This window comes from Neoarius graeffei, chromosome 1 (genome assembly GCF_027579695.1).
Source record: "Neoarius graeffei isolate fNeoGra1 chromosome 1, fNeoGra1.pri, whole genome shotgun sequence".
Lineage (NCBI taxonomy): Eukaryota > Metazoa > Chordata > Actinopteri > Siluriformes > Ariidae > Neoarius > Neoarius graeffei.
In genome coordinates, this window is record NC_083569.1 from 71,581,809 (window position 1) to 71,596,830 (window position 15,022).

The 15,022-nt window shown below is 41.9% G+C and overlaps 1 protein-coding gene across 2 annotated transcripts in view; it reads left to right on the forward strand.

Annotated features, from left to right (window-relative positions):
* sema4f (sema domain, immunoglobulin domain (Ig), transmembrane domain (TM) and short cytoplasmic domain, (semaphorin) 4F) overlaps positions 1 to 15,022 on the forward strand; it is a 114,757-nt gene that overhangs the window by 81,497 nt on the left and 18,238 nt on the right. For both annotated transcript variants that reach the window (XM_060919684.1, XM_060919771.1), the window contains exons 2-6: positions 8,500 to 8,648; positions 9,876 to 9,935; positions 13,198 to 13,296; positions 13,723 to 13,834; positions 14,257 to 14,376. In XM_060919684.1, coding sequence (XP_060775667.1) covers positions 8,500 to 8,648; positions 9,876 to 9,935; positions 13,198 to 13,296; positions 13,723 to 13,834; positions 14,257 to 14,376 — 540 coding nt within the window. The remainder of the gene's footprint in view (positions 1 to 8,499; positions 8,649 to 9,875; positions 9,936 to 13,197; positions 13,297 to 13,722; positions 13,835 to 14,256; positions 14,377 to 15,022) is intronic.

The window sequence follows — 15,022 nt, forward strand, 5'->3', positions numbered from 1 at the left end:
GTTGATTTGAGGTGTGGTGCTTGCATTTGGAAGATTTTGCTGTGAAGAAAACATGCAGTCAAAGGAGCTCTCCATGCAGGTGAAACAAGCCATCCTTAAGCTGCGAAAACAGAAAAAACTCATCCGAGAAATTGGTACAGTATTAGGAGTGGCAGAATCTACAGTTTGGTACATCCTGAGAAAGAAAGAAAGAAAGAAAGAAAGAAAGAAAGAAAGAAAGAAAGAAAGAACTGGTGAACTCATCAACGCAAAAAGACCTGGACGCCCACAGAAGACAACAGTGGTGGATGATCGCAGAATAATTTCCATGGTGAAGAGAAACCCCTTCACAACAGCCAACCAAGTGAACAACACTCTCCAGGAAGTAGGCGTATCAATATCCAAATCTACCATAAAGAGAAGACTGCATGAAAGTAAATACAGAGGGTTCACTGCACGGTGCGAGCCACTCATAAGCCTCAAGAATAAAAAGGCTAGATTGTACTTTGCTAAAAAAACATCTAAAAAAGCCAGCACAGTTCTGAAAGAACTTTCTTTGGACAGATGAAACCAAGATCAACCTCTACCAGAATGATGGAAAGAAAAAAGTATGGCGAAGGTGTGGTACAGCTCATGATCCAAAGCATACCACATCATCTGTAAAACACAGTGGAGACAGTGTGATGGCTTGGGCATGCATGGCTGCCAGTGGCACTGGGTCACTAGTGTTTATTGATGATGTGACACAGGACAGAAGCAGCCGGATGAATTCTGAGGTATTCAGAGACATACTGTGTGCTCAAATCCAGCCAAACCTATTGGTCGGCATTTCATAATACAGATGGACAATGACCCAAAACATAAAGCCAAAGCAACCCAGGAGTTTATTAAAGCAAAGAAGTGGAATATTCTTGAATGGCCAAGTCAGTCACCTGATCTCAACCCAATTGAGCATGCATTTCACTTGTTAAAGACTAAACTTCAGACAGAAAGGCCCACAAACAAACAGCAACTGAAAACCGCTGTAGTAAAGGCCTGGCAGAGCAGTAAAAAGGAGGAAAAACAGCGTCTGGTGATATCCATGAGTTCAAGACTTCAGGCAGTCATTGCCAACAAAGGGTTTTCAACCAAATATTAGAAATGAACATTTTATTTACAATTATTTAATTTGTCCAATTACTTTTGAGCCCCTGAAATGAAGGGATTGTGTTTAAAAAAATGCTTTAGTTCCTCACATTTTTATGCAATCATTTTGTTCAACCCATTGAATTAAAGCTGAAAGTCCGAACTTCAACTGCATTTGAATTGTTTTGTTCAAAATTCATTGTGGTAATGTACAGAACCAAAATTATAAAAATGTTGTCTCTGTCCAAATATTTATGGACCTAACTGTATGTTTATTTGTTATGGTAATAACACGTGCAGTTGCTACAGGTTGAGATGAAAACATGCTGGAGTGTTCCTTTAAACCGGAGCCCAGAGAACCCAGGCTGTCCGATTACAAAAAGTCAGAATGCTCATATTATAAGCTTTGCATTTTCTAGTATGGATTCAGAGAAAGAGCTGTGTCTCAGTAACCATTACTCATCTGGTGGAAAATGTTGACATTATGATGATGTCATATGCGTGTGCGCACTAATCATTCTCTAGAACTAAGTATGGCTGTTTGATGACAGCAAACTGAGCATACACTCATGTACTGATAATAGCAGTAGGAGGATTGTATAACTGGCATTACTTTCATATTAATTAAATTCATTTTATAACGTCCTTGCTTAATGGTGTGTATGTGTGTGGTGAAGAAAGAAGTACAATAGCAGACATTGTGGACCGACAGATTGATGGACACACACGTACAATAGAAGCAGTACACAGCTGGCCCTTTTACAAGCAGCATAGATAGATGGAATAAGGTAGGGACATGAAATGGAAACATACAGTCCCCTTTACGATTATTGCCCCGTCCCACCCCGTCCTAATTAGAAAAAAAAAATCCACCTTTTGATGAAATAGCTTTATCTCCCACTGAAAGTGAGAAAAATCCAACCTTTAATTGAAATGAATTTATTCAGAGAAAAACAAATCCCCCATCAAGAAATGATTTTCACCAGAAACACATGACACTATTATTGGCACCCTGGGAAATTAAACACAATGTAACTGAAGCATGTTTCCCATTTAAATTGTACATTTTGAGCTGATTGGAGTGTGTAGGAATTTTCAAGCTGTAATTCCTGATTAACTGGGGAACAAATTTGAGGTGACACGGAGGCTAAATTCCCTTAGTCATCCATCAACATGGGAAAGATCAGAGAACACAAACCAAATGAGGGAGAAGTGTGTTGACATTCATAAGTCAGGGAATGGTTATAAAAATAGCTACTCCTCTGAAAATGTCCATTTCTACTATTAGGGAAATAATAAAAAGTGGACATCAGCTGGAACTGTTACAAACTTGCCTGGAAGACACACCCAAGTTTATTTTGACCTCACGTATGGTGAGGAGGATGGAAATGGAGGCAAAAAATCCACAAGGATCACTGTTGGTGAATTACAAGAAAAAGTAAAATCTTGGGGTTTCCAAATCTCCAAAACCACCATCAGACTCCACCTCCATGCCAACAGATTATTTGGAATGTATGATAAAGCCTTTTCTGTCATTGTGTTGATTTGGACAGAGTATTAAATGCAGGGGTGCCAATAATAGTGGCACATGTGTTTTTGTTGAAAATCTCATCTCATCTCATCTCATTATCTCTAGCCACTTTATCCTGTTCTACAGGGTCGCAGGCAAGCTGGAGCCTATCCCAGCTGACTACGGGCGAAAGGCGGGGTACACCCTGGACAAGTCGCCAGGTCATCGCAGGGCTGCCACATAGACACAGACAACCATTCACACTCACATTCACACCTACGGTCAATTTAGAGTCACCAGTTAACCTAACCTGCATGTCTTTGGACTGTGGGGGAAACCGGAGCACCCGGAGGAAACCCACGCGGACACGGGGAGAACATGCAAACTCCGCACAGAAAGGCCCTCGCCGGCCCCGGGGCTTGAACCCAGACCTTCTTGCTGTGAGGCGACAGCGCTAACTACTACACCACCGTGCCGCCCCTGAAAATCTCATCTCATCTCCTTATCTCTAGCCGCTTTATCCTGTTCTACAGGGTCGCAGGCAAGCTGGAGCCTATCCCAGCTGACTACGGGCGAAAGGCGGGGTACACCCTGGACAAGTCGCCAGGTCATCACAGGGCTGACACATAGACACAGACAACCATTCACACTCACGGTCAATTTAGAGTCGCCAGTTAACCTAACCTGCATGTCTTTGGACTGTGGGGGAAACCAGAGCACCCAGAGGAAACCCATGCGGACACGGGGAGAACATGCAAACCCCGCACAGAAAGGCCCTTGCCGGCCACGGGGCTCGAACCCGGATCTTCTTGCTGTGAGGCAAATAAAAGTCGGATTTTTCTCACAAATGTAAGCACCTGGAGTTTGTGAAACACTACTATAACTTTGACTGCAACTGTGTTCTATGGTCTGATGGAACAAAAATGGAACTTTTTGGCAATAAACATTCAAGGTGGGTTTGGTGTATAAAGCTGTTCATGGCTGTAATGAAAAGAACCCGATCCCAAGTATAAAATACGGTGGAGGGTCTATGATGTTTTGGGGCTGTTTTTCCCCCAAAGGCCCTGGAAACCTTGTTAGGGTACATGACATGGACTTCATGAAATACCAGGACATTTTAAATCACAATCTGTCTGCTTCTGTCAGGAAACTAAAACTGGGTCGTCATTGGATCTCCCAGTAGGACAATGATCTGAAGCATGCGTCCAAATCAACACAAAAATAGTTCGCTGACCCACAGAATCAAGCTTCTGCCCTGGCCATCTCAGTCCCCTGACCTGAACCCCGCTGAAAACCTGTGGGGTGAGCTGAAGAGGAGAGAGCATGAGAGAAAGCCGAGGACCCTGGGTGATCTGGAGAGATTGTGTAAAGAGGAATGGTCTCAGATGCCCTGCTCTGTATCTCCAAGCTTATAAAATGTTACAGGAGACTCAGTGCTGTTTTACTGGCAAAGGGAGGTTGTACAGAGTATTAAATGCAGGGGTGCCAGTAATAGTGGCACGTGTTTTTGTTGAAAATTATTTTTTTGATGAAGGATTTTTAATTTTGAATAAATTTATTTCAAATGAAGGTTGGATTTTTCTCTTTTTTTTTCAGTGTGAGATGAAGCAACTTAACCAAAAGGTGGATTTTTTTCTTTTTTCTAACCCTTTTTACTAATCTTTTACAAAAGGCGCCAATAATCATAGAGGGAACTGTAATTGCTGGTGTTCATCATAGTGTGTAAGGGTGAGCTGAACTCGGTTGTACACAAACATACTCCTAATTCCTGCAAGTCTGTGGGTGCACACATGGCTGAACCTCTCTCAGATCCTCCTCCTCATGACCCCTCATAAGGTCAAGTGCACCTAGCCAGCGAGAATACGGAACAGTAACCAATCTGGCAGTATACTTCTGGATTAAACACACACACACACACACACACACCACACTTTGAAAACAAGATGCTAAGTTTCAGTTTTGCTAAAACAAATGCAGACAAAAGAGGGCTTTATAGTTAAAGGATTTGTAGATTTCTTTTCTCGGTTTTCACCACGCTCAACCCTCTAATAAATAAATGAGCATGATCCCACTTCTGACTCTCTGGTATCTTTTCTCACATTGCCCATGATTATTGTATTTGCTTTTTGAAAAATGCTCGGCCTTCTGTAGCACTAGTAATTTCCCTTAAGACAGTAGTATGTGTTTGCAGATGTCTAAAGATATTTGCAGGCTGTGAGTTCTAGTGTTGACCTGCAATACTTTCTATAGATAACCATTTGAAACTCCAACATAATTTTAAGATGCAACATCCTTAATCTAAAAAAAAAAGTAAACAATAACGCCACATATAAACAATTCCACATGAACGTTACCAAAAATATTCTAAATTCGATTAATATTCATGAGGAAAGTGCTCCCTGATTGGTTAGGGTGATCACAGCGCAGTTCATTCGAAGTGTTGAATGTGTTTGATGGATCATAACCTAATTATATTTATTTTGTAATATGTAGGCATGTAGATCTTTTAAAAGGCATGTTTATGTTAAATAAATATACCTGTACAAGTAGCTGTGTTTCTTGTACTGATTTGCGCTCATGGACATAATGCACAAAAATAGATATTCGAATGATTCGAAACCCCCCCCCCCCCCCCCTTTATTTTTTATTTAATTTTTTAAAATAAGCATAATCATGGGGCGGCAAGGTGGTGTAGTGGTTAGCGCTGTCGCTTCACAGCAAGAAGGTCCAGGTTCGAGCCCCGTGGCCGACGAGGGCCTTTCTGTGCGGAGTTTGCATGTTCTCCCCGTGTCCACGTGGGTTTCCTCCGGGTGCTCCGGTTTCCCCCACAGTCCAAAGACATGCAGGTTAGGTTAACTAGTGACTCTAAATTGACCGTAGGTGTGAGTGTGAATGGTTGTCTGTGTCTATGTGTCAGCCCTGTGATGACCTGGCGACTTGTCCAGGGTGTACCCCGCCTTTCGCCCGTAGTCAGCTGGGATAGGCTCCAGCTTGCCTGCAACCCTGTAGAACAGGATAAAGCGGCTAGAGATAATGAGATCAGATGAAGAATAATCATCGAATGTCATTTTTGGCTAATTTCGTCAGCGTTAATGCTCAGCCAGCTTGTGGACATCACATCTGATAAAGATGTCTAATTGTATGGCCATTTTAACATGTACCCATTCAAAATGTTAGTAGATCCTCTGGCTCGGGACAACTTCCCCAGTTTCCCCCTTTTGAGGGTCAGAGCTCACACACTTCACTCTGGAAACATCATAGAAAGTCTGAATGATTTAAGAATGTCTCCCTCCCACATTTCATTTTTGAGAAAGTCTTCATACAGGAACAGAAATGTGATTTAATGTATTAGCCAAAATGGAAATAAATAAATACATTAGTGCAGTTATTTGTCTTTAGTTGAAGGAATTTCAGGCCAAGGGAAAAAAAATTTCCTTCATAAGGGCTGAAAATGTTAGAAAAGGTCAAGTCACTGTTGCGGATCTTTCTAAATTGATTGTGTTTTTTAATGGAAGTACACAGATTAGTAGCATTGTTTCATCTGGCCTCGAGCAACTGCACTACAATGCAAGTCCAATTTAAACACCATTAATTATTCACCATATCAACACCTTTCTTTAATGGATTCACAATATAAACACTTCTACTGATGCAGTACATCTCCACAGAATTACTAATCACTAGCTAAATGAGTAGATTGTCATTGTCTATGTGTAGTCAGTGGGTGTGTATGATGATGTTGTTGGTAGGGTATTAGTCTGTATGGTTGAAAACAATCAAATAGAACTAGACTGCATTTCCGCAGAGAAAATGCAAAGTGTGCTTTCTGAGCTGTAGCAGAACAGCTAGCATGCTAAAAGCTAGCATGCCAAACATGCTAATGCCAACATGCTAACAACTAGCATGCTAACAGTTAGCATTCTAACATGCTAACAGCATACTAACATGCTAAAAGCTAGCAGTTAACATGCTAATAGATAACATGCTAACAGCTAGCATTCTAACATGCTAATGATTAACATGCTCATCTCATCTCATTATCTCTAGCCGCTTTATCCTGTTCTACAGGGTCGCAGGCAAGCTGGAGCCTATCCCAGCTGACTACGGGCGAAAGGCAGGGTAGACCCTGGACAAGTCGCCAGGTTATCACAGGGCTGACACATAGACACAGACAACCATTCACACTCACATTCACACCTACGGTCAATTTAGAGTCACCAGTTAATCTAACCTGCATGTCTTTGGACTGTGGGGGAAACCGGAGCACCCGGAGGAAACCCACGCGGACACGGGGAGAACATGCAAACTCCGCACAGAAAGGCCTTCGCCGGCCACGGGGCTCGAACCCGGACCTTCTTGCTGTGAGGCGACAGCGCTAACCACTACACCACTGTGCCTCCCCTGATTAACATGCTATTTGTTAAAATTCTAACACTTTAAGGCTAATATGCTGACAGCTATCATGCTAACAGCTAACCGGCTAACGTGCTAATGGCTAGTATGTTAACTTTTAGCATGCTAACACGCTGAGGGTGACATGCTAACAGCTAACATGCTAACAGTTAGCATGCTAACATGCTCAGGCAAACTCGCTAACAGCAAACATGCGAACTCTGCATGCTACCATGCTAATCTTAACATGTTAACAGCTCTCATGGTAACATGCTAATGGTGAACATGCTAACAACTCGCGAGCTAACAGTAGGCATGATATCGTAATGGGTAACATGCTAAAAGCTAGCATGGTAACATGTGAATGCTTATATGCTAATTGCTATCGTGTGCGCGTGTAAGTATTCCTAATAAAGTGGCCATTGAGTTGAAGTTGATTTGCTGTCAAAGTCTCAAATGAGCAGATCCTTGCCAAATGCATCATCACCTATGGGGGAAGGGAGGAATGACTCAGTCAAGCTTCCACTGATTAGCAGCAAAATGGAGAAAAAATGGACGGATGAAAGGCAAGACAAAGACGAGTGTGGGTCAGACGAGTGCGGGTCAGAACCGATATTGTGTGTGTGATGGGTGATTTGGCCTGAGGTGCCGTATGAAGTTTGGTGGATGTGTGGTGAAGTGTTACTGAGCAAAACTCCATTCATTTGAATGGGGCCAAAAATCAATGGAAGCCTATGGAGGTAAAAAGAGATGCGTGAAAACCAAGGAAAAGACGAGTCCAGGTCTCAGGTGAGGGGATGGATCTGTGCGGGGACTTGGCCTGAGGCATCAAGTGAAGTTTCTTGAAGTTTGGTCACTTGGTTAAAAAAATTGATGGAGAGTGAAAGTTTTTCTCCTGAAACACCATTCATTTTCAATGGGGCCAAAAATCAATGCAAGCCTATGGAGGAAAAAGGGATGAGCAAAAAGAAAGGAAAAATGAGTGTGGGTCAGAACCGATTGCATGTATGTGTCGGGGGAGTTGGCCTGAAGTATCACATGAGGTTTGGTGCAGCTGCGATGGAGCGTGTCCGAGTAGGACGATTCGATTCATGAGCCCTATTCATTCTCTATGGGAAAAAAACAAAAGAAAAACGACAAGAACAAGAGAACGGGCGTGTTGATCCAAAAGCTGTATACAAGCACACTACACCACTTCGGGCCAGACGTCTCAGAGTTGGAACGGTGTCTCTATCTCAAACGCCCTAGGAGGAGTAGTGGATCCAAAAAACGTGTCGGAATAAGGCAGAATAAGTAAACTTAAGAATAACAATAGTGTGCTTGCCTTTGGCTGCTGTGTGCTTGAGCAAGCACACTAATAACCAGTGTTTAATTGCATTAGGTTTTGTGCAAATCTTTACAGGCTGGCAATGAAATGGTTAATTTTTCTCTTTGCCATTCATCCATTTCTTGCTCTGTCTTTTTTTTCCTCTGTTTTTTGTTGTCTCTCTCAGTGGCGAGCTCCATGGTGAACCAGTGGGAATTCGACGACGTGGCTAACATCAGCACTTTCCTATTGGACCGGGAGTCTGGGATACTCTACCTGGGGGCACGAGATGCGATTGTTGCTGTGGATACTGCCAACAAATTAAAGCCTCCCAAGGTAAATTTCATTTTGCCTGTTGGATTATATGCACATTAGAGATGGAGCTAAAAGCGCAAATGAGAAACTGTCTGTCAGGCAAATAACACGGCAAATTAGGCAAAGATCATTTCCAGAATACCAATTATTTTAAGAAACATTTGTAAGATAATTGAACTTTTTTCACTTGCAGTTGATTGAACTGATCTATTTTTATTCCGGGTGGTGATGAGCAGTTGCAAAAATGATTTTATTCTCAGTAAAGAACATCACATTATACATTGTTGTGCTTTCAAATAGTCATCAGGGCAAGGATACTGCGAAAAGGGGATTACTAATCTGATGAAGGCAAATTGTTTTTCATTTAAAAAAAATTGTGTGTTTGTTTCTACCAATGACCTCATCTCTCCTTTCTGGTCTATTTCACTAACCAAATTACCCCCCACCTCCATCAACCACTCCTGATTTCGTGTGTGTGTGTGTACGCACATGCAAGCATAACCACATCTATTGGTTTTATTAAAGTCTGGTATCTCTATGGCTCAGCTTGGGCAGAGCTTGTTGCCTTGTGGCAGCATGACATGCTCTGATATCATGTTCCGTTAAATATCATATGGCAGATTTAAGTGTCATTTACCGTATAGAGAAGTCACCTCAAAGACTGCTTCACTGTTTTATGTCTTGCAATAAGCCTGTAGCTAGAGTTTGTCTTTCAGATAAACACTCAAGATGAAGAGTAGTTTCAGTGTCGAATTGGGTAACTGATGTAATGCGTCAGAGCTGCTTTGTAAAGTAAATGCTCTTTGTTTTGTTTTGTTTACAACATCCAGTGAGTTTAAGTCCAAATGATGTGGTTCTCGTGTGTGTGTGTGTGTGTGTGTGTGTATAGACACAGTGCAAGCGGATTTGAAGACTCGCTGTTTATCTGCATACAGTCTCTGAGGTTTTAAATCAGAGTTTATGGACAATATTACAGACCGAAAATCATGTTTTGATAACCTCTTGAGTAATTTAGATTTTTAACTTTGCATTTAGAACTTCGCTTATATGTCTGTGATGGATAAATTAATAATGTGTTATGCGCAGCCTGCTCCTGTGTAATTATCTGTAATGCATTTATTAGGCCAAATGAGCATTTGCATAATCATGGATGGCATAGTCTCTTTTTGTTGCAACAAGGGACAGCACAAGGAGCCAAGGTTCAAAGCACAAATTCCCCTCTTTCTTTCTATCTCTCTTTATCAATAGATTGTATGGAATGTTTCAGAAGAGAAGAGCAGATCTTGTGTGACAAAAGGAAAGACAGAGGTGAGTGCATGTGCGTGTTTTTTTTTGTGTGTCAGTACTCCATATATATATATATGTGTGTATATATATATGTGTGTGTGTGTGTGTGTGTGTGTGTGTGTGTGTGTGTGTGTGTATATATGTATATATGTATGTATGTATGTGCACGTGCGCGTATGTGTGTATAATATAAAAAAATGAGAGCGAGGATATTACACAGTGGTGTGAAGATATGAAGTTTATCTTTGAGTGGTGAATGCATGTATCACAAGTGAAATTTTTTTCAACACGAGAAGATAAACTTCACATCTTCGAGCCACCATGTAACGTTCTTTATATTATTTGGACACATGAACAACAACAACAACAAAAAAAAACAAGTTAATCAGAAGAATTTTAGTTTTGACCCGGTTTGCTATTTTAACAACTCGTGTCTAGTCAATGGGAGAACACCGGGAGTGACGTCATCAGAGTGAAATATCGAGAAATATGCCACTCAGATCTGCGACGTACGTCGTATGAAAAATGCGAGTTCATCAACACGAGAAGATGAACTTCATATCTTCAAGCCAGCGTGTGATATTTTTATTATATAGACACATTCATGAGCAAAAAGTACCCAAATTTATCAAAACAATTCATCAATTTCCTCACGACTGACGCACAGAGATTTATGTCATGGTTTTGGTTCTCCATGTCCCGGATGGAGCTCATATGAAAAATGAGTGGTGTATTTCCCAGTAAAGCACTCGTGTCCATATTAATAAATAAGTGTGTATGTTATGTATGCTAATTGTGTGTGGATCCTCATTACGTCCTCCCTTTACCTGCTGCTATTACAAAAACATAATTAGTAGACTTGAAATTATTCTCACTCACTCACTCACTCACTTACACATGCATGCGGGCGTGCACACGCTGGCCCCATGTGAAATTTCAGAGAGACAGAGAGCGTTAATTAGTCCAGGCCTTAGTGGTTGCCATCTTACCCACCATGCTGTTCCATGGTGGTGATGGAGGGCTGCAGATGACTGACGGCTGGAAAGAAGCTCAGAGGGTGGTGATCAAAGGGTGTGATTTAAGCAAACAAAAGGCACAGAAGGGAAGGAGAGGAGTGGTGGGAGAGCCAGCCTGAGCCTGTACACATGCTGGTCATTTGACTTACACGCACACACTTCATTCAAATCACATTAAAATCAGGAGCTGCTCCATCTTCATCGGTTTCTCATTTAAAACATTCGTAGTAGTTCATACTACTATCATTCAGATCCACAGTCGTTTGTCTTCTTTCCTGCTTGCATCATATCCTCTGCACTAAAGCATAAATGAAAACCTGTCTCAGGTTAGTGAGAATAAATCGCCTCTGCCAGGGCCACCACCCTTAGGGTCAGTGTGTTTTAAGAATTGTCAAAGATTTAGGCATTTCTCTTTGGTCATGAGCACACCCTGCGCTGTTCCAGCGATGGTGACGTTCTGCTTTGCTTTTAAGAGTAAAAACATGGCATAAAGATGAATTGAGCTGGAACTAGATGTGCACTGGATGAAGAAGCACGTTTTAGCTAATAATGTAGCTTCATAATACAGAATGATTCCGTTCAATGTCCACAGTGTTGTTATGAACATGGTGTGTATTAAATTATCTCTCACCTGTTAGATCTGGTTTTATAATGCCTTTTCACCATTTATAATAATGAACAGTATTAATTGTTTTTTACATTTATACATACTGTAGTACATTTTAATATGATGCATAGGTCATGTGTTCCGTATGCAGTGTTTTTAAGTTCTCTAACCAGAAATTTCATGTTGTAAAACTTTAAATATACTATAAGCATATAAATATACCACAGTACCGGTGAAACATTTGTACACCCCAACTCAGTTAACAGGTCTTTCTGTATTTTGACTGTTTTCTACATTGTAGAACAATACTGAAGACATCAAAACTATGAAATAACATATGGAACTTATTTGAAATTATGTGGTTAAAATGGGGCGGCACGGTGGTGTAGTGGTTAGCGCTGTCGCCTCACAGCAAGAAGGTCCTGGGTTCGAGCCCAGCGGCTGACGAGGGCCTTTCTGTGCGGAGTTTGCATGTTCTCCCCGTGTCCGCGTGGGTTTCCTCCAGGTGCTCCGGTTTCCCCCACAGTCCAAAGACATGCAGGTTAGGTTAACTGGTGACTCTAAATTGAGCGTAGGTGTGAATGTGAGTGTGAATGGTTGTCTGTGTCTATGTGTCAGCCCTGTGATGACCTGGCGACTTGTCCAGGGTGTACCTCGCCTTTCGCCCGTAGTCAGCTGGGATAGGCTCCAGCTTGCCTGCGACCCTGTAGAAGGATAAAGCGGCTAGAGATAATGAGATGAGATGAGATGGTTAAAATGGGGCGGCACGGTGGTGTAGTGGTTAGCGCTGTCGCCTCACAGCAAGAAGGTCCGGGTTCGAGCCCCGTGGCCGGCGAGGGCCTTTCTGTGTGGAGTTTGCATGTTCTCCCCGTGTCCGCGTGGGTTTCCTCCGGGTGCTCCAGTTTCCCCCACAGTCCAAAGACATGCAGGTTAGGTTAACTGGTGACTCTAAATTGACCGTAGGTGTGAATGTGAGTGTGAATGGTTGTCTGTGTCTATGTGTCAGCCCTGTGATGACCTGGCGACTTGTCCAGGGTGTACCCCGCCTTTCGCCCGTAGTCAGTTGGGATAGGCTCCAGCTTGCCTGCAATCCTGTAGAACAGGATAAAGCGGCTAGAGATAATGAGATGAGATGGTTAAAATAAAAAAGTTTCAAAAAATACAGTAAATAGCCCTATTATACGGTACAATTGGAGTAATCGGTTTTATGTCAAGAACCGCTCAACTAAGTAAAGAGACATGACATTCATCATTACTTTAAGACAGGAAGTGTCTTTTAATTAATAACAATAAAGAAAAGAAAAACATTCAGTTAGGTGTGTCCAAACTTTTGTCTGGTATTGTACTTGTGTGTGTGTGTTGTAGTGTTAATGGAATTTATACTGTAGGTCTTGTTTATATTTCATATATTGTGAACATATACTGTGTTGTCACAGTAATAATCTTTAAATATCTCCTGAGGAGGACATTATATTTTGTCATGGATTGTTATGCTGTATATCTGCCTGGTGTCCCCCCCCCCAGTTATCACCTGTAATGCATGTGAAGTAATTTTGTTCTGTTTATCTGTATAATAATTAGCTCTTTATAAACTGGTAATACATTTTGCCTCCTGGTGTCCGACTCTGTTACTCAGTCTGTTCTCTGCTGTCCCCATCAGGCTGACTGCAATAACTACATCCGTCTGCTGGAGTTCCTGGGAGATGGACACATTTATGCCTGTGGCACATATGCCTTCGACCCCCAGTGTGCCTTTATAGTAAGTGTGTGTGTGTGTGTGTGTGTGTGTGTGTTGTTTTTGCTCTAGTGTGTTGGCGTGTGTTCATCTCTCCACAACTAAATTAACTTGGCATAATCCCCCACCTATTCAAACATCACATGACAGATATCACCCTGCAGGACAAACACACAAAGGCATACATGGTCAAAGACACATTGATACGACAGACGTACAAATACATTAACAGGCATGTTCATGATTTTCTGCCACCGTGAGAGAGAGATTAAAGTGTAGTGATGGATGGACTGACAAGTTGTATGCAATCCGATTAACATTCTTGTTGCTTGAGACTACTGGCCACTGTTTTTTTTCTCTTTCGTTCGCTCCAGTTTTTATATATGCAGTTTGCTTGCGAGTTTGGAAGTCAAGATTTTTTTTTAAAGACTTTTGTTCTTTCTCATTCAGAATATCTCAACCTTTACTCTGGAAAGATCAGAGGATGGCAGGGAGAAGATGGAGACTGGAAAAGGGAAATGCCCCTTTGAGCCCAGCCAACACTACACTGCAGTCATAGCAGGTATGAAACACACGCATGTGTAGGATGGCACTGAGCGGTGAAAGGTAAACTAGCATAAACGCAAATAAGATTTGGCATATTGTGGATGGGAACATACAAAACCAAAATCAGTCCTGTCCACAAAGACAAACTGAACATGAACTTGAACAACTCTAATATTTCTTCTAAACAAAAAAAGACCAACCAAATAAAACACTACCTACTATAATAGTAACAGATTATTACTTTACGGTGTTTATGGACCTCCATCTTGTTGCTCTTTCTGAACTCCAAACATATTTTATTACATTTTTGATATATTGTGATACCTTATTGTTTGAATTGTATAAAAAATATCCTCATATCGGCAACTCCTGTTGGTAGTTTTGTTCTCCTTATTCTTACATCTTTCCACTCTGATCTCTTTCCTCCTCCTCTCTCAGGGGGAATCCTGTACACTGCTACTACAAGTAACTTCCTGGGCACTCTCTTTGACATCTCCAGAGCAACAGGCAATGAGCAAGAGCGCATCCGGACTGAACGGTCCATCAACTGGCTCAGTGGTGAGACACATGGACACACGCAACATGAATGCATACAGAAATACTTTCACAAATTAGCTTGGGTTAGGTTTCCCACTAAGCTCAGTGGCTGGCGAGGGCCTTTCTGTGTGGAGTTTGCATGTTCTCCCCGTGTCTGCGTGGGTTTCCTCCGGGTGCTCCGGTTTCCCCCACAGTCCAAAGACATGCAGGTTAGGTTAACTGGTGACTCTAAATTGACCATATGTGAGAGTGTGAATGGTTGTTTGTCTCTATGTGTCAGCCCTGCGATGGCCTGGCGACTTGTCCAGGGTGTACCCCGCCTTTCGCCCGTAGTCAGCTGGGATAGGCTCCAGCTTGCCTGCGACCCTGTAGAACAGGATAAAGCGGCTACAGATAATGGATGGATGGATGGATGGATGGATGGAAGGTTTCCCATTGTGAAGCTTTAACAGTTATCTGGGGGTTTGATTATGGACACCAGTACTGAAGAAACCTTTGGCCATTATGGCCATCTGTTACTCTTGCCTCCAGCTTGGCAAAAATTAGGGAAAGTGCAAAGTGTGCTGAATATCTCTGTGGATAAATAAACACAGAATAACATTACACGTAATTTATAACTTCAGCTAAATGCTGTTTAATTCTTATTTTCATTCAACCTGTGAAAAAA